The following is a 27,408-nucleotide window of genomic DNA, read 5'->3' on the forward strand; positions in this document are numbered from 1 at the left end:
GGGGTGAGATAGCCCGGTGTCAGAAGAAAAGGGAGTTGTGATTGAGAAATTATTGTAATAATTAGAAATACAAATGTAATACTACACATTCAATCACTTAATCTAATTTATTATCCACAATGGAGCCCGTCCCGGTGGACGTCCGCCATTGTGCAGCGATGACGCGGGTACGGACGTCCGCTGCGGACACCGGAGTTCCGCGGCGTTCCCAGGACGTCCGTCGCGACGTCCTTGCGGACGTCCGCCATTGCGTTGACTCCACGGACGTCCGCGCGGACGTCCCGATTATTTTATTATTATTTTTTTGAAAATTCTATAAATACGGCTCGTTGAACTTCATTTCATTCGCACCACTTGTATTAACGAGTATCTCTCTCTCTCTAAATACGACAGATTTTTTTAACTATGTAATTTTTTAAATAATTATGTATGTTTTTTTGTACTATGTATGTTTTTTTAAAATAAAGTGGTTGCAATTTCTCCGTATTTGTGTCGAAATTTTAATTCCGTAAATTGTTTAATTTGGTAAATTTGTGAATTTTTATTATTGTGGGAAGTCCATCGGGATGTCCGCCACTGTGCAGTGGGATGTCCTTATGACGTGACAGTGCAGTGAGAAGTACTTATGACGTGGCATGAGGTATTTTTGGGATGTCCGCGGGGATGTTCGCCGGGACATCCGCACCACTGTGGATGCTCTTACTACACACTTCCAATTTTAACATCATTACTTAAATTTCAGTGTCAAAAGAATTGTCTCAACTCTCAATTAATATGCGATAGAGGGGTATAATTTTATTAAAAAAATTGTCATGGGATAAGCCCGACCAAATTTAAACTTCATGACTTTTCTATTTATTCCTAAATTTGTACTTCTCTGTTCTACTTAAGATGTCCACATTCTTAAGTGGTACGAGATTTTAGGAGGAGTTGATAGATGTAATAAAATAGATAATGGGAGAGAAGAGAGTGATCTATTTAAGTATAGAAAGTGAAGATATTGAATGTGATAAAGAATAGGAGGTAGTAGGATATATTAACTATTTTAGTGGGATCTACTGATTTAAACATTTAATTAGACAGGTGCGTAGCCGAGGTCAAATATGTCAAATCACTTTACATTTCCCAAAAATGGGAACTTTCCCTATAATTCCACACGCGTCACTGATCCATATGGCTATACCGGCTCCGCATTCCCATTGGTCCACGTGTCTATTTAACGAAAACCACCATCGGTTTGGTTAAAAGGGAAGCGGTTTTTCCATTTCAAACCAAAAGCCTTTTATTCCAAATCCACAAATTTCCATAAATAGCAGCCGACTGGGCGAATATGTGACAAAAATTGAAATTTCTCACTCCTCTTTTTGTTTCTCTCTCCTCATTTCGGAGTAGATCACTGCTCAGCTCAGCTCAGTCGTCGCTTTTCCAAGTAAGTGTGCCTTTTCTCATGTGAAACGAAACGAATCTTCAATTTTCGAGAGGCGGAAACGCGCGTGCTGCAATCGATTGTAAACCGTGAGCAATCTGCGCGTTGACGTTTCGAGTTTTTTCGGTGCATTTTTCCCCGATTTGATGGAGAAATTGATGTTATCAGCTGTGGATCGGTGGAGAAATGGGGAGAGGGAAGATAGTGATAAGGAGGATCGACGATATGACGAGCAGGCAGGTGACGTTTTCGAAGCGGAGGAATGGATTGCTGAAGAAGGCGAAGGAGCTCGCGATTTTGTGCGATGCGGAGGTCGCGCTCATCATCTTCTCCAGCACCGGTAAATTGTACGATTTCGGAAGCACAGCCAGGTAATTGCTTCGTTAATCTCTCTCTCTTCGTTTTTTTCCAGAATAATTGTGAAATTTTGGTGTGATTTGTTTGTTTTCTGTTGCTGTGAATTTTTGGTGTGGTTTTTGAGATGTGTTTGATTTGATTTAAGATGAATCGATTGAGCTGAGAAGTCTATGATTTTGTGCGTTTTGATCTGCTGATAGTTTAGGTGATTCACGTGTATTACGTTTGTTATTTTATGATAGCATAAAGTGTCTAACACTATTAATTTATCAGCTTAGTTAATGTTCATGTATATTTTGCGTTATTGATTTTAGAGATAATGTTGTAATTATGTACAATCACATAAACGTATAGATAAGCATATATTTTAGTGAATTTTACCGACGACAACAAATTCGTTGGTAAACTAGCATTGCTCTCGTTTAGTTGTCCTCCGCACATAAGTTGTATGTTAAAAGTCCGCCATATAGATGAATATAATGCTATAAAGTATAAACCAAACGAACATAGCTCTTATTTAGTCCATATTAACATTTTTTTATTTTATTCCCTTTTATTTGATTATAATACCCAAGACATAAATTAGACTTATTTATGTAAACATCACACAAAAAGCGATCAAATGTACAAAAAAAGTTGGGGAGTGGTTATGGATGTTTCACTAAGTTGAGTACTTGAGTATTAATACACAAATAATAACATAATACTTAGATAATGTGTAGTTTAGTTACTAAGACTCTTCGAGTCACCACTACCATGAGGGTATAAACGAAGAACTATTATTGATCCTTTCTAACTTTATTACATCTCTAATATAGCATTTCCATATATTCGATGACGTCTAGAAGAATCTCAATATATTTTTTCCTCAACTCTCAAAAGCTAGGATTTTGCTTGAAGAAGAAATATAATAATGAAATAGTATACCCAATTTATTTGTGACTATAGTGTCAATTATCAACTGTCTCAATTTCTCCATTTTCTATCTTTAATTTCTGTGTTTATAATCTTTTATTCAATAATAACAAATCTATAGTCTTGCACAATATTCAAATTATGAAGTATTGATCGAAATAATTATAGGGCTACTGATCCAAATTCGTAGTTCGTAAAATAATATTGCAATTAGTTAACCCAGACTTACTATTCCTTCCGTCCCAGGTTAATCAATTCGTATTCTTATTCGAGACATCCCAAGTTAATTGATTCATTACCTCTTTTGGCAAAATTTAACTCCCATTTTCTCATATTTTATTTTCTTTCTATTTTATTTTATATTTTCTTATACTAGTACTTTATTCTCTCTACACATTTAATTCACTAAATATTTTTTTTCCTTAATTCTTGTGCCAAATGAAACGTTTTATTTAAGCTAGGAAGGAAGGAGTACATCTAGCTCAAAATTCAAATATCTATAACATAACACAATTATCCCTAACTTAATGGGTTAATTAGGCCTCTGAGTATGTGAAAATCTAGTGAGAATCTCGAAAGCATCAAGAGGATAAATTAGATGATGTGATTATCTTCATCGTTAATTGCTAATGTCGGTATCTCAGTTTTAGCAAGTACGGCTGCCTTTAAATCTTCTCAATTTCTACAATATATTTATTGAAGTAATCAACTTGCATGCTCAACAGATTCTTACGCATGAAAATAATTAGATAACGATATTGGAAACAGCTTCTGAAATAATATCTCATTTAATGTTATAGAAAGCATTTAATTTTCCAATTCCAGGCCAAAACTAACGGTTAACGGTCGATTACGACTTTAAAAAATGGACATGGCACCTACTTAAATGTACACCGGTTCCAGCTCAACCCGTGAGATGGTTATGGTTCTGAAATTGAAACCATGCATCCCTATCTATGTGGATTAATTTATAGTATGATTCTCTTAAAAAACATACTCTATATTATGATCGTCCAAGCACATTTGTACCAATTAAGTTATTGATGTATGTTCGCGGGGTGGAAGGCGCATATACAAAAAAAAATAGAAAAGTAGTGAAACGAGAAAAATTGACGACACAAACCTACAGGTCCATGTGACATGAAACATCAAGGGTGGGGATCCTCTGCTGTGCTGAAAAGCACAGCAGCCCCTGCGGCCCCTCACAACAAATAAAATAAAATAAATAAATAAATAAAAATAAATTTAATTAAATAAATATATATTATTTTGATGAATAGTGAGGAGCAGCAGGGGCTGCTGTGCTTTTCAGCACAGCAGAGGATCCCCACCGAAACATCAATCCATTTCTTCAAAGTATAAGTCTTCCACTCTATGCCATTTTCTTCCTTAACAACCTCTTTGTTACGAGTACATCAACATATGCAAGAACCACCAACAAATGGCCGAGTCTACCTCGTCAGAGTACCTTCCCACCTACTTGTCTTGCGGATTATGTTAGATTTCTTCTTAGTCAAGTAATTGTTGTTTTTGTCATTTAGTAAATTGAAATAATGTCGAGCATATCTATAAGCTCTGTTTTGAGTATTCTTTAGGTGGTTCTTTCCCATATCGTAGGTTGAACCAGTTATGGGTAATGGTTTCATTACAAATAGGTGATGTCTCACGGTCATTAACAATAACAATTAAAACTAATCCATACTTCTCGTTTTCTTACCTTAGACCCCTATATGCAGGGCTTTTTGTCCTCTAATTATCGAGTCTTTGGCAAGAGGCCCTTGGTGATAACACTCTTTCGTAGATTGAACGTATTGCCTCTAACAATCGAGATACACCTTTGCGACGTATCCCTCATCCTCATAGTGCAATATATACACAAGAATTACGTCAACGTTGGAGAATTGGAGTAGTAATGTGTCGGTCACAAGTAGTAGGCGTTAGTTACAGATAGTGGAACTTGAATATAAAGTTCAAGTTATTAATTTCCAACACATGTTATATTTCTTCTTTCTACAGATATAAATAGATGTTCTTGATGTCAAAGGGGTCTTATCTTCGAGTATTATAGTGTGGACAACTTTGTTGAGGTTTTCCATGAAAGAAAGAAGACCTTTCAAACGAGAGGCTTTCTATGAAGGAAATAAGAATTTCTGAACGAGTTATCTTTTATTTCAATAATAATATTTCAATTTCATTTACTAAGTGTCTAACAAATTTCCATTAGCTTATTTTCTCTAAGAATTTGATGCGGTGAGCATGGATAGTAATGGTGGGTCACACGAAACTTGGTTGATCGCGTTGATGCCTTAGAGAAAGTGGTGAAAGAGCTAAACTCATATATGGATGTTATGGAGGCCTACAACAGGACTCAATTCGAAAACTTCATCTAGGTCTTGACCTTTATGCGTGGTAATGGTTTGTCAACAGAGAGCTCGACAGACAGCTTGTAACGAGGCAATCAAGAAAATAAATCCATGATTCTAGTTGCATTGGTCGTGTGCTTCCTTCCTAGCCCTCAGTGTTCGTCCAACTTCGTGGTTCCATCTAGACCCTTGACCTATGTTCCACCCCGCCCTGCCATGGCTGTCGTTGCAATGGAGCAACACGCCAACCCATATCGCTCTAGTGCTTGCAACCCACCAACCCGTACTGAAAGTTTCTTGTCAAAATCCCACACATACTCCGAATACTATTGTTTTTCTGAATCTCGAAGGGGTGGACATGGTCACCAAGATTTCTTAGGGTTGCCGACAGTTAGGGGTTACGTTATTTTCTTGGCTTAATGTGCAACATTCATTCCTTCATAATCTTGGGCTTTCCAGTTCAATTCTCTTACTTATTTAAGTCTATAAACTTGAGTATGAGCCTTAACTAATCCATGCAAAATGTTTGAGTGCCCGTGCAAAATGTTTGAGTTTCAGGCCCAACCTTGAGGATAAGGCTATTTCGACGACGATGCAATTGATATGTTTTAATATTTGCAGCTGACACTTGGAAAGTGGAGCATTTGTGGGTGTTGATGACATAGTGGATGCCTGTTATGGGTAGCAGAACTTGAATAAAGTTATAGCTAGTTACTCCCGCCATTTGTAGCAAGTTCCATAGAAAACCAATGAAAACATAGGAATATAGGATCAAGCACTTATTTTCAAAACGTCCAAAGGAGGAAGGTATGATCCATGAAATTAATTCATGAGAGGTGGATGAGTTATTCTCCAACCACAATAGAGTCTCTAACATTTATTAAAACACAGTGGTGCCACAAGCAAGTATGTAGTATTCTCTCCATCCCAAAGAAGATGACTTTTTCGTTGAGCAGCACAGAATTTTATATTGTTTGTTAGGTGGAGAGAATAAAATAAGAGAGATGGCTTTCTATTTTTAATAATGAGTCATCTTAAGTGGGAAAAACTAACAAAAAATGGGTCATCTTCAGGGGGACGGAGGGAGTACTATTTTGGAGGGAAGATGCATCCTCTCATCATTTGAATTTATATAGTTTAGAAACATTCATATAAAATTTTGGAAAGTCAGCATGATCATGGAATGATATATTTGGCACATTATATAGTGTAAATATAACCAAATAAACTCGAAAGATTGAATGGTCAATGGATTTCCATTCTTGCTTTGTAGGACGGGGTTTGAAGCTAAACTAAGGAGCCCACTTCCATGAAATACATCAGGAAAAACTGAAGGCATCATCAATAAGGAACAAATCCATCCTACATATCATAATTGAAAGCTAAAGAATTCCATGCCGCCAACCTAGTATTCTTTCATCTAACTGCTCCTAGTGTGACTTAGTGTTTTTATAATGAGGTTAAGGTGACGTCATCATTTGGAGAAGGATGAAAAGGGCCAGTTCAACATCTCACCTAGTTGAATATCATCTATTACTACAACGAAAGGCTCGTGATTGCTGAAGTTCATAAGAGCTTCAAAACTACACAGGCTATCGAGGAAAATAAAATCATAGACGAAGCTAAAAGTTGTTTAAAGATAGAATCAAATTATACTAAGTATGACATGTATAGCCAGAAACAGAATGATCTGAGTATTTCAAAATCTGTACAAAGATTTAAAGCTATACAGCCAACGGATATATCTAAGATTTTATCTGTCCAACACTCCAAACCTCAAATACATATACAAGTTGCTACATACTTGAGAATAGACGTACCAAACAGAACGAGAGGAGAGCATACTACTGATTATAAATAAATGTTATAGAACTAAACTATTTGTATAAACTTGGAACCTTTCATACTGAGAACCAGGAATAGGAGAAGTCTAATCGAAGAAACAAGTTTATTTCGTCACTACTATCCTCCTGTACCAAAAAATTTATTCTTGGTGCACTCATGGGGACAGAATGACACTTCAACCTAGGTTCCTTCGTTTCAGCAACTAATCAAAAGAGTATTTATATGTATGGATCAAAGAATTTAACAGGAACTGAGCGATAATCATGAATCTTAGAATATGTAAGGGATATTCATAGTAGTAAGTCATGCTTTTATCATTGTGCATATTCAAGAACACCATTATAACTTACAATATATGATATTTATGCTGATTTTATGCAGTATGAAGTCGGTGATTGAAAGGTACAACAAAGCAAAAGAGGAACCTCACCGGTTGGTGAATTCAATTTCTGAAGTCAAGGTAATCTTTCTGGCCAAATGTCAGTATTATATCATAATACGCCGAAACCTGGATGATTTTCCCATGCCTAACTCATTTGCTCGTGTGTACCTCTCTCTCTATGAAGAGCATTGATCTTATGAACCAGAAAGTGTAAATATCCTATGGATTTCACACAAAAAAGTTAAGGGAAGAAAAAATTATGTCATAAGAGAGAGAAAAAAAGAAAGTACATTAACTTTTACACTCATCAATGGTAGATTAAGATGAGATTTTTGCATAAATCATGAACAATTTTCAATTACAATGGCATACAGAGATTAATATAATATCTACAAAAAATATAATACACATCAAAAGGCTAAAATATTTTGTCCCTGGCAGCCAACCTCGAGCTTTTGGATAAGCTTTTAAGCATAGTTTCTTCCAGAACTTCTAAAATTCCAGCTAGGAAGTTTAAACTGGTTTACCACTATGAATGACTGACTCCTAGACCCTAGTACATTCCTCACAGTTTCATAAGCCTATTATACGTAAGCTTCAGCTAAATAACTTTCTCATGACCAGAGAGACATCAATCCCTACAGCACGCAAGCGTACGTCTTCAATAACTGTTTTTTCTTGGACTATAATGGTGAAGTTGTTGGTTTGGTTGACACCCAGATGCTTGATTGTTCCCATTTCTTTGACATTCCAGTGATTAGTGATTTACCTGTGGTCTTGACGAATTTGGGCTGATGGAATTTGGGGAACTTAATGAAGATGAAAGTGGGACTCTTCATTTCAGACTACTGCCGAACTTGTTGATGTCATTTGTCAGGAATTTTTCTTTTTATTATATATTTGATAATATTGATATTGATTTAGACACAGCTTGAAACCAGAAAATTTAGCTACCATTTTGAGCTCAAATTGAAAATTTTCTGATAGCCAACAGCCATTCTGAACAGAATGTGCAAGGACAAAAGTCTGGGTTTTTTCTATTTTTGTTCTAGAATGAAACTTAGATTCCGTGTTTGTACTGAACTTTTTTTTTATTCCGTGTTTGGGAGAGACCATGACCCTCATGCGTCTCCTTTTAATGAAACGCATGACGATTATGCGTCTTTGTGAGAGACGCATGAGGGACATGCGTCTCTCAATTTTTTCGAACTGTGAGATTGCAAGTGGCAAAACACCCGACCGGGTGATTTGCACAAAGACGCATAATCGTCATGCGTTTCATTAAAAGGAGACGCATGAGGGTCATGCGTCTCTCCCAAACACGGAATAAAAAAAAAGTTCAGTACAAATACGGAATCTAAGTTTCATTCTAGAACAAAAAAAGAAAAAACCCCAAAAGTCTAGACTTAAGCACGAGGCCACCTCGTTGAGAGGGTGTGGATTGAGTTTTAGTTGATATCCATTGTTTTTTCAAGTATGGACATTTTTCATTTTGGGGGGGGGGGGGGGCTTAAACACCCAGTTAGAGTGAACATGGGGATCCTATTTTCTATTTACTTGTTGAAGGGTCCCTAAAAACAGATGGACACACAAACATACAGGGATATGGAATTGGTTTCTAGAGACAAATCTTTGGTGTTTTTGTGTCTCAAAAGGCCTAAAGGGTGGAGTATGTGGCTGTTGTGCGGGAGAGCAGCTGCTACTGAATTTGTTTTGGGACATGGATGACGTTACAGACCATCTGAAATTCCAGTTAGAAGGGTGCAACAACGAATAATTGAGAGAAGGAAACAAACACCAAGGCATGTCGAGTTCTCAACACGGAATTAGGTATATATTAAGTTCCTCCTTAACAGCAGAGGACACTGTTTGCAGCAGCCAATGGTAGGCTAGTTCCCCATTTCTTTAGGCTGTTTGAGGTGAAAGCTAGGATAGGTGTGGTGAGATGTCGTTGCAAGCTGACACCAGCTTCAAGGGTGCATCTGATCTTACATTTTTCCTTGCGAAACCAGCAGCTAATTACCAGATTGATTTGTTGGCGGTTAGCCCTTCACTTCTTTTAGCTGAAGTGTTGCAAAGGCGGAGCTGGAAAGGGATGGTGGAAAGGTGGGCTCAGGTGGTGATTAAATGGCAGGGATGAGCAATGAGGAGAGTGTACTTAGATGGATGAAGGTGTTTGGGGACAGGTCCGAACTTCAGCCTTGAGAACAAGGCTATGTTAGTGGGCAGGGCTGACAGAGTACCCTTTAGGGTCTGCATGAGAGGGATTAAGTAGAAGATATATTTTCATTGAGTTATTCCATTATTAGTTAAGTCGTAATTTCATTAGCATTTATAGTTATTTCTAGGTTGGAATTTGGCCAGTTTGCATAGGTGTAAACAGGGTTTATTAGTTGTACTTACGTGGGATTTGGCATCTTTTGATCGTAGAGTTGCGGAAGATGTGCTGCATTTGTGGACCTCATTTTTTAGAGTATTTATCTTCTGTGTTTATCTTCTTTAACCATCTTCATTCTATCATTTACATCTGGAAGATAAGAAAGCCAATGCCAGTCAGCAGGTTATTTGTATCTTTTTTTATGCAAAGCATATATTTTTGCCTTAATCAAAAAAATGCTAGAGAGTTTGCTGCTTCAAATTTGGCAGCATAACATGTGATGATTCTGAATTTCACAGTATTGGCAAAGTGAAGTTAATATGCTGAGGCAACAATTACAGAAATTGCAAGAAAACCACCGGTATATTTCTCTCGTCATTCGGCTTTGGAAATGATATTTAACACAGTTGAATACATGAGATGACATTCATTGCATGTTGAATATATTTCATTGTTGAATCGTATGGTTTTTTTTTTTTGTTGAATCGTATGGTTTCTACTGGTATCATTTAAATATTAGGTATGCAATTCTAGCTCAAACAAACATAAAAGCTTTTATTTCTTTAGTAACATTAGGAAGAAATAAATAAGAATACAAGGACAGAATAAGAAGCCAAAATGCGTAAGCAATATAACTGAACAAAGAAAATCAGTGCCTAAAATAAACTTCCTAGGATGCCATTAACCTCATTTCTGACAGCTATGGAACCTAAAAGACACAATATACTTTTTCAAGACTTCTATATAATAACTGTGCCCCTTCTCAGATCATAGTGCATCAGGCATCAAGCAATCCAATGATTGAATTTGAACCAATGATTTTAAACTTGAACATTTGCCAATTTGGTTATACTTGTGGGACTTGTAAATCTTATGCTTGATGCAGAAAGGTACAATATGACACACTAACAAGGACATATATATGTAAGCATGCAGTACCAATAATGAGAAAAATATAACAAAATGGCAGTCTATGTTATTATTATCTAATAATATCTACCATTCTTGCAGGTTGTTACTTGGCGAGGGGCTTAATGATTTAAATGTCAAGGACCTACAGAACTTAGAAAACCAGCTGGAGATGAGTCTACGGGCTGTCCGAATGAGGAAGGTACATTACTTTTCTGAGTTCTGACATAGCATGAATGGTCAAATATGATCTCTAACAACCAATTTATACATATATTTACTCCTTGTAGGACCATATCTTAATAGATCAGATTGAAGAGCTTAATCAGAAGGTCGACCCAGGATACTGCACGCACTCAAGAATGCTATTTTACTAATGCAAAAAGATCTAAAGCACTAATCTTCCTGAGTTTGTTGCAGGCGAACCTGGTCCACCAAGAAAATTCAGACTTGCAGAAGAAGGTAACAGTAATTCGCCAAGAAAACATGGATTTGAATAAGAAGGTAGTGTCGCGGGCTTAAAAATAAAATTATATATCAATGTCCTCTCGGTGATAAAATTCCTAATGGTGTTTATATTTCAGGTGTATGGAACAAGAGATGCAACTGGAGCAGACACTAATTCATTCATGACTGAAGGATTATGCATCAGAGACGACCCAGATGCAAGTATATGCCTCCAGCTTTGCCAGCCACAACAAACAATTCAAGAGGCTACAAAGTCAGAGTAAGTTTTGTTTATATAAACCTAAAAGTCACCAAACTAGTTTCTGCCTTCCAATACTGGATTGGTAGATAAGGTGTACCAGACTGCAAACGCATTATCAAAAGGACAAATACTTTTCAAGAATGTTCACTTGACCATTGATGATGAGAAGACAGCAGTTAGAATCTTATGTAACAATTGTTAAAAGGCGAAGATACTGACTGCTACTATTTGGAATTTGGATTAAAAAACATGAGTACTGGAATTGCATCTCTCAAACATCAGAAATTTGGCTGTAAAGAAAGAAGCCTCAAGTCTTCACAAGAAAAGAAATGATTGTGTTGGAGTCGACTTCTTTCTTATTTTAATCTTTCAAACGTTCAAAAATAACTCTCTTGCTGAAAAAACCCAACAGTAGTTGAAAAAAGACATATATATTGATTAACAAGTTATCAGATAGAATGTAGTTGAAGTGGAACATTGAAACTATAAAAATCACAAGACAAATATAGGTAGTAATCCAGCATGGTGGGAATTGCAAAAGACTAGAAGAGTGGTGGTCTGATGGTTTACGTGCATCTATGAGGTACAGCAATCATAAATTAATTTCTCTACTAGCTTAACAGATCTAATGTGAAATTAGTATTTCCATATTTCATGATGAATGTGCACTTCACAAGGTCCTAAATATGTCCTCTGTAATCAATGAATCAACTACATTCGTGAATATTTTGCGCATAACAGGAGAATCTCAAGACCAAAGTTCGAGTTTATATGCCAAGGTTCATATATGCAGATTTCAACATGAAGACCTAATTGAGCCAACACCTACTAGGCTTCAGCATATCATTTTATCTAATATCATGTATCAGTAATGCACATTTGACCGTTCAAGGATAGTTTTCATTATTTCTGTGTCCTTAGAAACTAGAAGTCACGTGCTCTACGAGAAAATAATACATTGGAAATTTGGAAGATAAAATATTTTACTACCCACTTCGACTGATACTTGATTTTCACGCTAAACGGCCCAAAAAAGGATGATACAAAAATCTCACTAAAAACAAGAAAAGCCACACAGATGGAAAGTCATATTGATGGATCAAGCAATCAGTGAAGCATCAAATATATTTTGGTGAATACAGTATATGAAAGATGATACTTACAGGTGAAGAGAATGCTGAAGGTTCCATGAAAGACGGGAAGAAGTTTCATGGGAGACATATTAGACAATACTTCCATCATTGGAATTCCTGTAATGGAAAAGCCAGACGATTACATCTGGAGGCAATGAAGACAAAAAAAGGCATGACCAGATTCAGCATATTCCTTTAATGGCTAAAGTTACACAGAATTATAATATCACAAAACCACTAAGTCCATTGGAAAAAAATAAAGTACACAGAGAAAACCTAAAGGCCGTTTGCAAAGAGAAATTTACCACTTGAACCACCTTTCGTTTAATGTTAATCATAAGAAAGCGTAGATATTATTTTAATCATCAAAACTAAAAAAATATTTCCATGTGATATTGAATATTACTAGAAGTATGGTAACACCATTCAGGCATTCACAATTCTGAAGTCCAAGTGGAGGATAGTACGCCAGTCGGGAAGGAACAAAACAATTTTCTCAATAACATCCCATGCCCACAAATTTCATGATCAGAAGCAAGGTTGGAGGAAAAGGACAGAGAAATAAAGGTAATTTAATAGTCTTTGTAACTCTACATGTTTTAATCTATGATGTGTGTTTTGACTAATATGCTTCAGCTCTCTTCTTTATGAACATGATGAAGAAGGTAATTCAATATGTTTCAAACAATATTCATTTATGATACATTTCTCAAAGAATAATGAGGAAGCAATCTATCGCAAGATATTTCTCACTCCTGAACTTCTCGGTGTATAGTAAGTATTCAGACAAGCACAGCCACTTCACAATGTTTCCTATGGGCTTGAAATAATAAGAATTAGAAATAACCTGAATTTCTGTATATAAACCACTTCATGGCCAGAGGACACATGTATGTTCAAGAACAAAGTGTACCAGCACCATTCTACAACAGATTCTACAGACACCTATCTCGATTTCTCTAGAACTCTACAAAACTTGAATATTCTGATTTGTTTAGCACTCAAAATTGTTTACCAAGTCTTAGAATGTTACATGAGATTGAGTCTTACAAGTTAAATTGTAAGTCGAACCACTGACACTGGAGATAAGGTGACTCTCGAGAAGGCATTTATGTAGATCAAGAGGGGTGGCACTCATGGAGTGCTGACTGCTTATTCAGTGGAGAAGTTCCTCAAGTTTGATTTAAATAATTATCTGTAATTATAGTAAGTTAAGCTACCACATGGAGTATGGTATTAGACCGATTATAAAAGCGAAAGACCTCTGTATTACTCTTATTAACAATATTTGTTGAAATAAACGAGCACAGACTTTCTTTATTTCACAAGATATAATTTAAATTCATTCTAAATTTCTTTCCGGAGCCATTATAAATTTGAAATTGTGTATGCATCACCAATTTACACCTTATAATAATTCTATGCAGTGGTTTAGCAAGCACGCTATGTTAGCATTCTTATCTAAAATAAAATTGTTGGTATAGGTTCTCTATTTTCTTAAATACAAAACCATATCCAAGCAAGTAGCAACACTCAGGGAGAATTCCTTGAAAGATCTGGATACTTTAGACTTACTTATATAAGAGGCTTTACCAAATAGGGCGGAGTGGGATTAATACATGTTGAATCAACATGCACAGATATTTAGGACCCTCTAACCCAAATAAGAAAAGTGCGTCCAAGTCCGATACAAATGAACACATTAAAGGATCCAATAGTGGGAAGAAAAGAAAAAGGAAAGCAAAAGAGAAACAAAAATAAGATTGTCCAATATTCATATGCAATCAACAAAACGTCTTATAATCAAGCTATCAATACTCTTAGGAGTGACTAGTTTCATGCTTGATAAAATACATGATTGAGTATGTTTATCATCATTACTAGGATTCCTCTAATACTACCTAACCTTTCAAAGGGGATATGAATCAAACAAAATTAGTTCAAATGATAAAATTATCAAGGGCCTTGTGATATTCCAACGCCACCTTAGTATACAAGGGATTAGCCTCTATACTATTTTTATCTTGTAACCTAATCCTCAAATGTAAACGACCCCTTAAAAAATAACACCATATACATTCACTAGTCCTAGCATTTATGAAGATGATGCCCTTACCCAACCATAATATTGAGGGCACAGTACAATAAGATAATGCATAGCATGCTTAATGTGCCTAAAATGTTAATCCGGACACGAATCTAAAATTTACAGCATTCACAAACAAGAAAATTGGCCCAATAACCTTAGTATTTTGGTTTAGGACATTAAATGTTCAAATAAAAAATTTTGTTGTTTTCTTATGACTATTATATGTATCACAATTTTATTTTGGGAGTTAGAAGTCATAAAATGCATAGACAAGTTTCTAATTTTTTAGTCATTAAATAAGTATGATATAACCTAAAGTAAAATGTAACATGCATTAACAGTTTCATTTCTTAGTGTGTTCATCAGAGGCTGCCAATAACAACACAAATCTTAACGAGTCACGTCTCATCACTCCAATAACATGAACCCAAACCCAATGATTTTGTTCAATTTTTGTGTGGTAATTGTGTGTCATCTCAAATTTCGAACACCCTGTCTTATTTAATCTTAGCTATTATTGCTAAATATTTACCAAAGCAATCTAAACATATATAGTGCTCAAATCTACAAGTGCACTTACTGTTGAGATCCTTCCCTACTGCTACGTTGCATTTATCAAAAGGCTCATATCTTCTTCTCCACACCCCCTAAAGGCAGTGAAATGATAACAAATACGATGCAGAGTGTTAAACAGAAGCATTAATAGCAAATTTTAGCAATTCAAATAGTAATAGGTATAGTACCTTTGAGCTTAATGAATCCATAGCTTATGGAAAGGGAAAAGGATTTATCACTGCAGACGAGATAGAAAACGGAATCAGATCCTTAAGAGTGTGAGCATTTGCATGTGCGTATTTGCATATCGTACGAATGCAAGCACTCTGCGCATAATTCCGCAATCGAAATAGCAAGCGGTTTGATGCATTTCAAATCGTATAAAATTGGAGGTACAAACGAGGAAGAAGCAATTTAATTTGTAACATACCTCCATCTCGTATAACTATGTGCAGTAGCTTTTACTCTGAGGTCAAAATCATCGATCCGCGGCGCAGAAAGAGAAAATTGAACCGATAAGTGAGGAGAAGTAGAATCGGGAGAAAGGAGAGTGAAGACGAAGATGCACGAAGCGGATGAGTGAGGAGAAGAAGAAGAATCTGAAATTGTGCTTCAATTTCCATAGAGAGAAGCAGCCTTCATGGTGTTGCATAATAAAATAACAATTGCGTGTGGAGAGAGAGATAGAGGAGAGAGAATGCTTCTTTGTAGGGAACAGAAAGTTTGTAGAGATGAATCGTGGCAGCAGATTCAGATGAATGTAGGCACTGCCGATTGCCAACGGTGGGTGGAGCCTTGAAAATATCTCAATAAATTTAAACAAAATATCTCAATAATGAAAATTGAGGGTTTTTTAGTTTACATGTAAGTAGTTCTATTTTATTTTATTATTAGCACTACATTTTGAGCAAGTAGTTTTGTTTAGAAAAATTATCTGAGAAATTATAAATAATTGTATTAAAAAAAACAAGTAAAAATAATATGAAATGGGTAAGAATGGTTATGTATGATATACTCTCTCCGTCCTAAAGAATATGTATTTTGGGGACGGCGCGGGTTTTAATGTAAAATTGATAAAATAAGAGACGTGGAGAGAAAAAGTAAGTAAAGTATTGTTAATTGAGAATGAGTCCCAGAAGAGACTTTCCAAAATTAGAAAGTATATATATTCTTGTCGGACGGAATAAAAAGAAAAGAGTGCATATTCTTGTGGGATGGAGGGAGTACTATACTACTTTATTTCCTACTATTAAAAATCTCATTTTTTTTATTTTTCGATGCTTACACATATATTTGTTTTATTATATTTTTATAAGTAACACACACATTTTACGCATTATTCCACCATAAAGTATAATAAAAACAGAATTCCTATTGCTCTATATCACTTATAATGAATAGTAGTACAAATTATTAAAACAAGTGTAAAAAGCAAATAAGACTATTTAATCTTAAACTAACTAAAGGGATATTCATTATATTAAAAATATCAATAAACTATCATAGGAATATGGCATTGGCCCATTCGATTAACTTTTTCTCGTACAATGTGTTCTTGATTAGTCATCTTTAGTTCTAGAAAATATACTATCGGCCAACCCCCCTAACTAATTAATTAGTTTTCTAATTGTGTTTGATATCACACTAGAGTGGATATAAATAGAACACGTAACCTCTTTTTCATCCTTAAACTTCGAATTAATAACTTATTCTGACAAAATCAAAACCTGTCCCACTTTTAATTGTCAGAATTAATTAACTCGCTTTATGCTACTTAATAGTAATATCCTTTTCCACAGTTTGGGCTTTCATTATAAATCTATGTTGATTGCATATTGAAAGCCTTGTGTTGATTGTATACAACCTATGGCCCATATGTTGCTTGCACAAGTTATTTGTTCTAGGAGTGGAGCAATGGGAAGCCCATCTTATCTTTTTCAACAATTATTTTGTAGTATTTATTTTAGTTTTTATATTTTAGTATTTTGTATTTATTAAAGGTAAAATCTACATTTACTTAATTTTTAGAAAAAGTTACAACCATAGGAAAAGAGGGGCAAAAAAAACAAATGCACTACAAATAAGGCGGAATTAAGAGTTGGAAATTGGGTTCATTTTTTTCCTTTTCATTTAGTAATAGGAATTTTTTTACTATATATAAACTTAATTGTTAGTTTGAATTATAGCTTTTAAACAACTTAATAAACAAGAGTTGAGAAATTTGAGTTTGTGTAACTATTGATTTTACTTCTCTAATATGTTTGGTCATTTTTTTAGAACCATTTGATATCATAGACTCATAGTAGCTTAGCAATGCAACATCCTCCACGTAGTCCAATAGAATCAAGCACTTATGTTAGTATTATCTAAGTTTTCCTTATTTGGATTAAGCTATATCCATAAGTGTTGTAATTTGTAAATCAATCTCATTTACTATCTACTACAAACACTTAATGTTATCTAACTTGTTCTTATTTAGATTGAAGCTATATCCATAAGTATTGTGACCCATCTCATTCACTAATTACCAAATAAAACACTTAATCAAACCACCAAGAACCATAGATATGTCAGAATCAATAACAATAGTCGTATTTGTTTAATGGAAGACGGAACATCACTTACATGTTTATAAGATTATTTTATTTTATTGTAAGTGTTAGAAGTAGGAATGGTGCACCATTATTAAAGTATGAGATTTGTTCCGAATAAAAACTAATAGAAGACGGAACCATCACTTACATGTTTATAAGATTATTTTATTTTATTGGAAGTGTTAGAAGCAGGAATGGTGCACCATTATTAAAGTAGGAGATATGTTCCGAATAAAAACTAATTAGTTATATCAAATTAAAAGCAATCAAGCATGCCCAATATGGTCGATATTTGCCACCGTCAATCCGAATTCCGACAAAACTTCATCATCATGTAATAAACCAAGATAAAGAATGAATATAAGTCCAGTTTGGTTAAATAAATTACATATGAATATTTGTTTTTATTCAGCTCAATATTTTAAATTCACGAAAGAAGCATTTCATGCCTTCTATCATACTCCTTTGTTCCATATTAGTGGAGACATTTTTTTAGCACGAAGATTAAAAAAAATTGTATTAAATGAGTTAAGTAGAGAAAAAATAAAGTAATAAAGTAAGAAAGGAAAAGACAGAGAGACGAAAAAAGAATAAAGTAAGAAAGGAAAAAGGTATAGAGATGAATAAAGAATAAAGTAAGAGATAATAAAGTAAATGAGAAAAAATATATTGACTTTTACTAAAAAGGGAAATGACTCCACTATTATGGAAAAGTAAGAGAGAATAAAGTAAGTGAGAAAAAATATATTGACTTTTACTAAAAAGATAAATGACTTCACTATTATGGAATGTACTAAAATGGCAAAAGAACTCTACTAATATAGAATAGAATGGATAGAATGGAGGGAGTACCTTCCAAAGCTTAAAGTCTATCATCTTTTTTATTCAATTTTACTCTTCAACAGAATTTGGTTGACCCCTTTCCTTTTCACGGTCCATGACAGCTATCAATGTTCAAACCAGATTTATTTATAGCTTAAAATGCTTCCTTGTTTTGCTTGAATCGACCTGCCATGGCTGATGATAGTGGCTCTGGAACATCGCATCAAACTGCTCAAGAAGATGAGCTGAATGTCCATGGCTCCTTTGATCAGGTGAATTTTTGTTTTTCTTTGTGAAGGTTGGGCATATTTTTAGGGTTTTTTGGGGGGTTTTTTGAGGTGTTGGAATTCCTGTATTGAACTTGAAATGTATGGATTTTCGCTTGCTTGATTTTATGAATTTTTAGTTTGGTAACTCTGAAAAGTTGAGAATTGGTTTTGAATTTTGTTAGGTGGTTGAGTTTTTTTCTGAAGTGAGGTTTGGATTTGGAAGTGAGTGATTCTGGAGTTTTATCTAGGTTGTCATATTTGTGAACTTACTCTATTGACTTAGAGAGGGAGCTGATTGGAATTTGGATGACATCTCATTTTTTAAGAAATTATGAGATGTTTTGTTGTACAAATTGTTATCAATCTGACCAAGAAGAGATCACACACTTCTGATATAAGCAGAAGTGAACTTGATTTGGTTCCTTATTGTGATTTGCTGTTCTTGAGTATAAATGAAAACGAGGGAGAGGGGATAGAACGTTGTCTTGGATTATATAATGAGATCTAAGTTGCTTGATTTTGGTTGTATGCGTGTTCGGTCATTGCTATTGTGTTGAACCAACTCTGCACTCTGCAATGTAACTATCTGCTTTTCATTTGGTTTTGGAAAAACTCGAGGGTTTGAGATTCTGTGCGACAACCATTCGTTTTATATACCGAGAATCATGATTCATGAATTAGGTTTTCAGACTTTTACTAGCATCACCACTCGATAGTGGTGGACCATTTCTGAACGAATACATGCCGACAGTTTTATTCTCGGCTGTAATAAGGCTTATTGTGTTTTGCTGTGTTATTAAGGTATGAAATGAAAATGAGGGAGACGGCTTAAGCGGTTGTCCAGTGGGAAAGTCAGTGAGGATAAAACCATATCTTGGATTATATAAGTTGCTTGATTTTGGCTCTATGTGTATTCGGTCATTGCTATCGTGTATGAGAGAGCTTCAATGTTAGACAGGTGTTAGTTGATCCACATCTGCACTCTAAAATGTTACTGTTTCTCTCTATGGAATGTTAATGCAAATGCAATTTCTTTTATTCCGAGCTGTAAGGTTATTAGTGTGATGAAAATAAATAATTTTGAAATGAATGATATCAGAGATGTGAAAGAGAAGAAGCCACGTTAACGCCACCTAGACGCCCAAATCTCTCGTCTTTGGAAATACCCGAAAGGTCTTTGGATGCAGCATTGTCCGATTTCACAAGGATAGACATCCCCAGTCCCAGTTCTACCAGAGCGGGATTGCCTCCGAGACCCAGTTCGGCGAAACTCAAATCATCTGTTATGAACATGCTTTCTCAGAAGAGCTTCAGGGGTAAAATCCCGTCGCAGGATACTGAAAAAATAGGTCTTATTATACCGGACGTGCCCCTTTCTGATAAACCTTCAACTTCGAGATCATTTTCGTTAAACAAACTTTTGTTTTCCTCATCAACAAAATCAGTACATTCATTACCCGTGACACCAACGGCAGTGGCCGATCCTAAGCCCTCAGTTGAAAGTCACGCGGATCTTCAGTCGAAAACGCTAGTAAGTTCATCTCCTCCTAATGTGTACCTAATATACCAAAGGAAAATATCGGTTTCTGTTTCGATCCCTCTAACTGAACTTTGTTTGCATACAGCAACCTGAAGCTAAGAAATTCATGAAACGCTCTTTTTCAGTTCCAGTTAATGTTAAAACCAGAAGCTTGAGGCGGACAGAATCATCTGGAGTTTTGATACGTGTAATATCAAAGCACCATAACGCTACAACAGTGGAAAATGCCTCCCCGGATATATCTCCCGAAACGGAAGCTGGTATAACATGTGCATCTCTGTATTTTATGCTCGTAAGATTCCAAATAGTTCTTGTGATTGCTGATCCCAACTTCTATACGATAGGCAATCCAGTAGTGTTAATAGCTTGTATATATGCCGTAAGGTAATTTGAGCTTTTTGCTTATTCAGAATAGGGTGATGGACAAAGCAGACGTGTTATGTGTATAACTTACTAGTCATGTCATATTACTATAATTCATTGTATTGGTAAACTCATTCTGATTATTGACAGACATAGAAGATGCTGGGGAAGACATTCCCGAAGAAGAGGCTGTTTGTAGAATTTGTTTAATAGAGCTTGGAGAAGGGGGTGAAACACTGAAGATGGAGTGCAGCTGCAAAGGAGAGCTTGCGCTTGCCCACCAAGAGTGTGCTGTGAAGTGGTTTAGCATCAAAGGTAATAAGACCTGTGATGTTTGTAGGCAGGATGTCCGTAACCTTCCAGTTACGTTGCTGAAATTACAAAATCCGCCTAATGTTGTACGAAGACCACCTGTTGCACCACAACAAAATGAGGCGACTCGTTACAGGCAAGCTATCCGTTAATGTTTTACCAATGATCGACTAATCTTTAAATTTCATAACTAACTACGTCATATCTGGATCAATTAAGAGTGTTTTTTACTTGTGGTCTTAACATAAACCGATTTGACCAATCAGTTTGGACTTAGGTTAAAGTTCATAATATTTGTAAAACTATTTGATTTCGATTGCGAATTAACCACGGCTTGATTTGTAATTACGTCAATTTTGAACAGGTTTTGGCAGGATGTGCCCGTTCTCATCATGGTCAGCACACTTGCATATTTCTGCTTTCTGGAGCAGCTTCTGGTAGTCCTCTTTTATATGTTATATTTTCATTCCTACGTATCCTGTGTGAATCGTTGTCAAGTGATGCAAAACGTTTGTTTTCTTGTTCAAGTACATTTCAGTGTAGACTTCCCTCCCAGGCCTTACGTCGTTGATCCTCCTTTTTTTAGACTTCATCACTTGTTATTTTTAACGACTCTTCCGTCACAGGTAGCTGACCTGGGACCTCGAGCGCTTGCCGTTTCGTTGCCCTTTTCTTGCGTGTTAGGTCTCCTTTCATCCATGATAGCATCTACAATGGGTAAATTCATAAGCTTCTTTCCATTCACTTAACTGCCGATGGCTTTCTGCTGCTTGACTAGCTATGGAGCTTTGGTGCGTTCTCACGCTATTCCGTTGGTTTAAATAATCCGGGATCAAGTTCATATGTGGATTAATCTTTCATAAGCTCTTATTATTAATCTACACCAGCTAATCATGTTTTTATGTGGATTAATTAATCACTTGTAAAAGTTTCTGTGAATTAGAATGCTTTTATTTGATGATTTGCAGTGAGCAAGAGTTACATATGGGCTTATGCCTCTTTCCAGTTTGCAATAGTGATCCTATTTGCTCATATTTTTTATGCCGTGGTAAGACTCTTTCTTCGAATCCATCTCGTTCTTCTAATCCGTAAAGTTTACCTCATCATAACTGCATCTTGCCCGGTTAAAATCACGTGCAGCTCGATGTCAATCCTATCCTTTCCGTATTGCTCTCCTCCTTCACTGGGTTTGGGATCGCGATCAGCACCAATTCACTTCTCGTGGAATACTTGAGATGGAGAGCAAGCCGTCACCCCCAGTCCTTACCACAACAAACAAGCAGTGGTGTGCAGTCTCATCCACATGAACAAAGACACCGCCAACATCAGCCCCAGTATGGCGATAATGGTAATCGAGCACTGCAAACTCCAGTAGCACTCTCAATACCCGCGGGGTCATCAGGAAACGTATGAGAACCAGTAAGTGCAGCTGAACATTTTAGCCAGGGAATGGAGGCATTTTGAACCGGGGTTTTACAAGAACGTGAAGGGTTCGGATACTCGGTCGGGCAGCTATTTAGCAATGCTTGTCATGGATCTTAGTTAGAAGAGATATTACACATATTGCTTGCAATCAGGATATTGTAATATTGTTAACAGCCAAATATAAAATTTTGTGAGGTTGGAAGTTTGTTCTTTAGTACATGTGAAAGAATATGGAGCTTCTACATCTCGGGTGTGTGGGTCCTGCCTCGATGCCACCGTCTTTACCGGCGTGCGAGGATCATCGTCGCCTTACCCCTCATGCCGTGTCACTGCCCTCAGCTCCAGCCCCGTCGTGCGTCTGATTTTGAGGCAGAAGTAGGGGTGTTACGGAAGGTCTCGGCAACTTTCAAAACTGCATTTTCTATGGATAATAAAATAGTTGTTGCATTTGAAGTTGGGGCGAGTGCGGACTCCACGTCTGATTGGGGAAGTTGCCGTATCCCGAGTCTCCATACCCCGGGGAAGTTACCATCTCCAGGGAGATGGTAATTCCCTGGAGATGGTAGGAATTACCATCTCCACCTTGCATTTTTTGTAGTGTTTGAGAGTGTAAAATGAAGGGATTGGAAGTGTAGAATGAAGTGAAAAAATGGAAATGGGAGTGTATATTTATAAAAAAATTTCGAAATTAAAAAAAAATTATAATCCGCGGCCCAGCCACGAAACGCGGCTCGATGCAATGGAGGGCCGCGGCTCAGCCACGTCTCTCGCCCCATGGCCCCGGCTCTCGGCCTCTGCAATGGGGGCCGCGGCTCCCCCATTGTGGACACTCTTAACTCCCGACAAGAAAAGCAAGTGAGGCAAGGAATGCACCAATCCACTGCAAAACAGAAAAAAAAAATCTGGTAAAGGAGGATTGAAATTGCATTTTCTATAGATAATCAAGTCCAGATTATGCACCAAACCATTACAAAATAGAAAAACAATATTTAGTAATGAGATTGCAAAGACATAATGCTAAATGAACAAATAAATGAAACTTAGATTCAATAAGTGACGTCCCTACCAGTCAATGTCTTCCGATGCGCAGAGACCAGATCATACATCGCATGCAGGCGTGAACTCATCTCTTCCCCAAATCTCGGGTGGATCATAGCACCCCTGGAGCCTCTACAAATAAATTGTACAAAATTTCAATATAGACTATAAATAATGGCTTAGATATAGTAATAAAGAAATTTGGACTATGTGCGTGACTAAGACCACCAATAGTAAGGGTGCTACTCCCCAAGTCTATGAGTAGATGCTCCGATTGTATATTGCCATGCACCAAGTGACATCTATGGATATATAACAAGCCTTAAATGACTATCAATTTAAGAAAACACATATGTATATGTTATACATCTCCTAAATTACATTACTTGCTTTGATTAAACTTTTACTAATGGCATTACCAAGATCTCTTATGCATTTTTTCCAAATCATATGGCATGCATGACATTACGATTGACGAACATTGAGGGTTATGGTGAAATGCAATAGCTCTGCAAAAAAATATTTGTATCAAAAAAGGGGACATATATGTACATAGGGGACTGATCAATTGCTAACTCATCATTTAATTGCTAACTACAACTAATTCAAGATTATAGGATTTTAGAAAACTTGTGGTCTACAATTTGCCACGTGTAATTTTTATTTTTATTAATTAAATCAAAAAAGATAAAAAAAAAACTACCAACTTAGGGTTTTGGATGAAAATGTCAATATAGTGTTTCGAAAATATCAACACAATGCTTTGAGAATGTCAACACAATGCGTTGAGGATGTTAACACATTGCTTATATTTACATTTTACATGTATTATATTGACATATTTTATATACCATGTTGACATTTGTTGCTATACGAAAAAATTGAAAATATTTGGGAAAAAAAAATTCAACTTTTGACATAGGAACATATGCAAGTGAGATCCAAGCCTCTTAGCTCAAGTGGTTGAGAAGGATGACAAGGATATGGCCTCATCCAGGAGGTCTTGAGTTCGAATCCTGGATGGCGCAACTTGGGAATAATTTCCCCTGTGGGCCTTTACAGGGCTTGTTGCCTTGGGGCTTGGCAAGTTGATGGGGCTGAACTCATCGGAGGGTGTGCAGTGACGATGCCGGACACGTGCTAAGTTCACGCCCGAACCCCGGCGGAGGGAAGCTAAGTATTCGAGCTTTACCTTAAGATCCTAGGATGATTCAAAGCTTGGAGAACTGCGCACTCCCTTTGCGTATTTTTCACCATTTCGATTATGCCGCCAAGGGAACCCGAACCTCCGACAACTTTCATCGGTACCATATCAACTTTCACCAGTACCATATTAGGAAATAACCTTCTCTCTCCTCTATCCTTATTAAAATATTCAACTACATTTTTTCTCTGCTTTATTCTACCTAACAACACTTCCTAAAATCTCATGCCACTTAAGAATGTAGTCATCTTGAGTGGGACGGAGGGAGTAATAATTAAACAGTCAACATTAGGTAAACTTCTCCTAATACATTACCTAATACACAAATAAAAGAATTGTCATGTGCATACTATTTATAAACATAATAAGAAAACTATAATTCTATATTTCAACATCCGGTAAACTTTCCCAATACATTATCTAATATACTGACAAAAATATTTCCAAGTGGATAATAAGTTTTTGTATTTCCTACAAAATCTCCTAAAATTATAAAGACAATCTCAAAATTTTCCTTCTAATTAGCATAATGCATGGAATAGAACAGATCTAAGACACTGGAAAGGCTAAAAATGTGAGTGTCTCTAATGTGGCAATGTTGTTGAGCAACACGTTGAACAACCTAGAAATGTGAGCATATTTTCACCGAAAAATGTTTATAAATTTCATTCTTGTTACAATATAAAAAAGAGTGAACTACATAAATGGTATCTGATATTTCACTTTTTTATGCAAATGGTACTTGATCTTTATTTTATATCGTTTTTGGTACTCAGTGACAAAAATAACCCTAGGTACCAAACATGTGATTTTTTGTTATGGGGGATATTTTGAAAATTACCATTAAATAGTACCAAATATGTGATTATTTTTTTCTTCTCTTCTTTCTTTTTTCTTCATTTTCTTCTTTCTTTTTAGTATTTTATCTTCCTTTCTTTTTTCTTTTTCTCCTTAGTTTATGTTTTCTCTTTTTTCTTTTCTCTTCTTTTTCTTTTTTCTTTTTAGTGTTTTATACATACATCTAATTGCATTCAAAATATAAATCAAGAACAAAACACCTAACTAAATTAATTATTTAAAATAATTAAAGCAATTAATTTTTTATTGAATTATTTTATACTCATTTTAGGGTTGAAGCACCTAACTAAAAATATTCAACTCTTAATATAATTATTAATACAATTCACAATTTTAAATTTTTATTAAAACTATATTAATTAGTTATTAATTTTATGTAAAATAATAATAATGATAATAATAATTATTATTATTATTATTATTATATATTGTATGATTCATAACAATAATATTATTACAATATTTAAATATAATTATAACTATAATTATAATTAAGTATATTTGAATGATATTAAAAATAAATTAATTATTAATTTATAACATCAAAATAATAATATCAATATTGATTAATAATAATAGTATAAAGAGTGAGAAGAATGAGAGAACAATATTATAATATCACTTTTGGTACTTAGTTTTGTGTATGCCCAAAATAACCTCAATGACACAAATGGAAAAATGTATTTGTTTAGAGGGCATTTTGGGGTGAAAATTGCATCAGGTACCAAAAATGTGATTTATATGTACCAAAAATGATATAAAATAAAGATCAGGTACAATTTATGTGCAAAAGTGAAAGATTAGGTACCATTTATGTAGTTTACTCTATAAAAAATACCCCTTACAAGTTTCGAAACACTTACAAAAATACAGAATCATCCATGAGTGCTGGGGTTTGGTGCCCCTTGCACAGCGGAAGTCATGCATAAACAGATAAATCAGATCTACAGATCTATTTGACCGATTATGAGATTAATTAATTCACATGTTAAACATTGAATTGCATACAAGAACGCACAAAAATCATGCTTAAGGAATTAAAATCCTAATTCATGATATTCTACGGTTTAGGATTACCGATCTGATTCTCCAAAGAATCGACGATTGCTTGCGACTTCTCCACATGAAGATCTTCGTACTCAACCACGAATCTTCTAATCTGTATCCCGAACTCAGATAATGACCTTTGGGTGGGCAAAGCTTGTCAGAATCGAAAAGGACTTGATTAGAAAGGAGACAGAATATCAGTTTTGTCAAAAACCGATTTTTTTCGTCCACCCCCAGAGGGGAGCACGAAAATTAACTCTTTATTATTATTGAATCTCCTTTCTAATCTCCTTTCTAATCTCCTTTTATATAGAGTTATGATGGGCCAGATTAGGGATCCATGGAGGTTGGACTTGGGCCAAACCTGTTGGACTTTTACTAATTAAATTGAGCCACAATTTAATACAAGTCCAATAGAATATTATTATCATCCACTATAGTATAATAATATTGACTGCCCGTCCAATCCCAAATTACGAGTAATCCGGGCTTTACCTCTTTAATTTATTATTTCCCGTGTTTAAGATATAAATATCCATTAATTAATTTAAGCCTGCTATTTGACTTTAATTAATTAATATCTTTTTCCAAGAGTTGTCTAGTTCAAAATCTTTATTTATTATTCTGGAATAAATTCCAACCGGCCGGGTTTCTGAATAATAAAACATTTTTCGAACACCTCTTGAGGATATTATCAAACTGGACTCACCCAGCACACGATTCATTGCAATAACAATACTAGCACCTCTAGACATTGATCACCACTACCCAAGATACCAGGATTCTTGGATTGCGAAAAATCCGCACCATTTGATAAATCAAAGTAGTGCATAATCAATATAGTATGCTCAATGTTATGTCAACAATGATTAAGAA

General features: G+C 35.5%; 2 protein-coding genes across 4 annotated transcripts; both read left to right on the forward strand.

The window, feature by feature from the left end:
* Positions 1-1,288: 1,288 nt before the first annotated feature.
* Positions 1,289-12,189, forward strand: LOC121758720 (MADS-box transcription factor 23-like). Of its 2 annotated transcripts, none has more exons than XM_042154112.1 (9): positions 1,289-1,429; positions 1,595-1,797; positions 7,288-7,366; positions 9,965-10,026; positions 10,677-10,776; positions 10,865-10,906; positions 10,995-11,078; positions 11,159-11,301; positions 12,025-12,189. In XM_042154112.1, exons 2-9 carry the CDS (start codon positions 1,613-1,615, stop codon positions 12,086-12,088), a joined length of 759 nt encoding a protein of 252 aa, XP_042010046.1. In that variant the 5' UTR covers positions 1,289-1,429; positions 1,595-1,612; the 3' UTR covers positions 12,089-12,189. The 2 variants fall into 2 exon arrangements, with proteins under 2 accessions (XP_042010046.1, XP_042010045.1); XM_042154111.1 differs by having other exon boundaries at positions 1,340-1,515.
* Positions 12,190-18,521: 6,332 nt separating this feature from the next.
* On the forward strand, positions 18,522-22,590 carry LOC121759617. Of its 2 annotated transcripts, XM_042155271.1 has the most exons (9): positions 18,533-18,748; positions 19,547-19,703; positions 19,845-20,276; positions 20,371-20,545; positions 20,799-21,096; positions 21,325-21,397; positions 21,587-21,677; positions 21,929-22,008; positions 22,101-22,590. In XM_042155271.1, the coding sequence occupies exons 3-9, from the start codon at positions 20,031-20,033 to the stop codon at positions 22,371-22,373; spliced, it is 1,236 nt and encodes a 411-aa protein (XP_042011205.1). In that variant the 5' UTR covers positions 18,533-18,748; positions 19,547-19,703; positions 19,845-20,030; the 3' UTR covers positions 22,374-22,590. The 2 variants fall into 2 exon arrangements, with proteins under 2 accessions (XP_042011204.1, XP_042011205.1); XM_042155270.1 differs by lacking the exon at positions 19,547-19,703 and having other exon boundaries at positions 18,522-18,748.
* The last annotated feature ends 4,818 nt before the right edge of the window (positions 22,591-27,408 follow it).

The sequence above is a fragment of the Salvia splendens genome, chromosome 12 (genome assembly GCF_004379255.2).
Source record: "Salvia splendens isolate huo1 chromosome 12, SspV2, whole genome shotgun sequence".
NCBI classification, from domain to species: domain Eukaryota; kingdom Viridiplantae; phylum Streptophyta; class Magnoliopsida; order Lamiales; family Lamiaceae; genus Salvia; species Salvia splendens.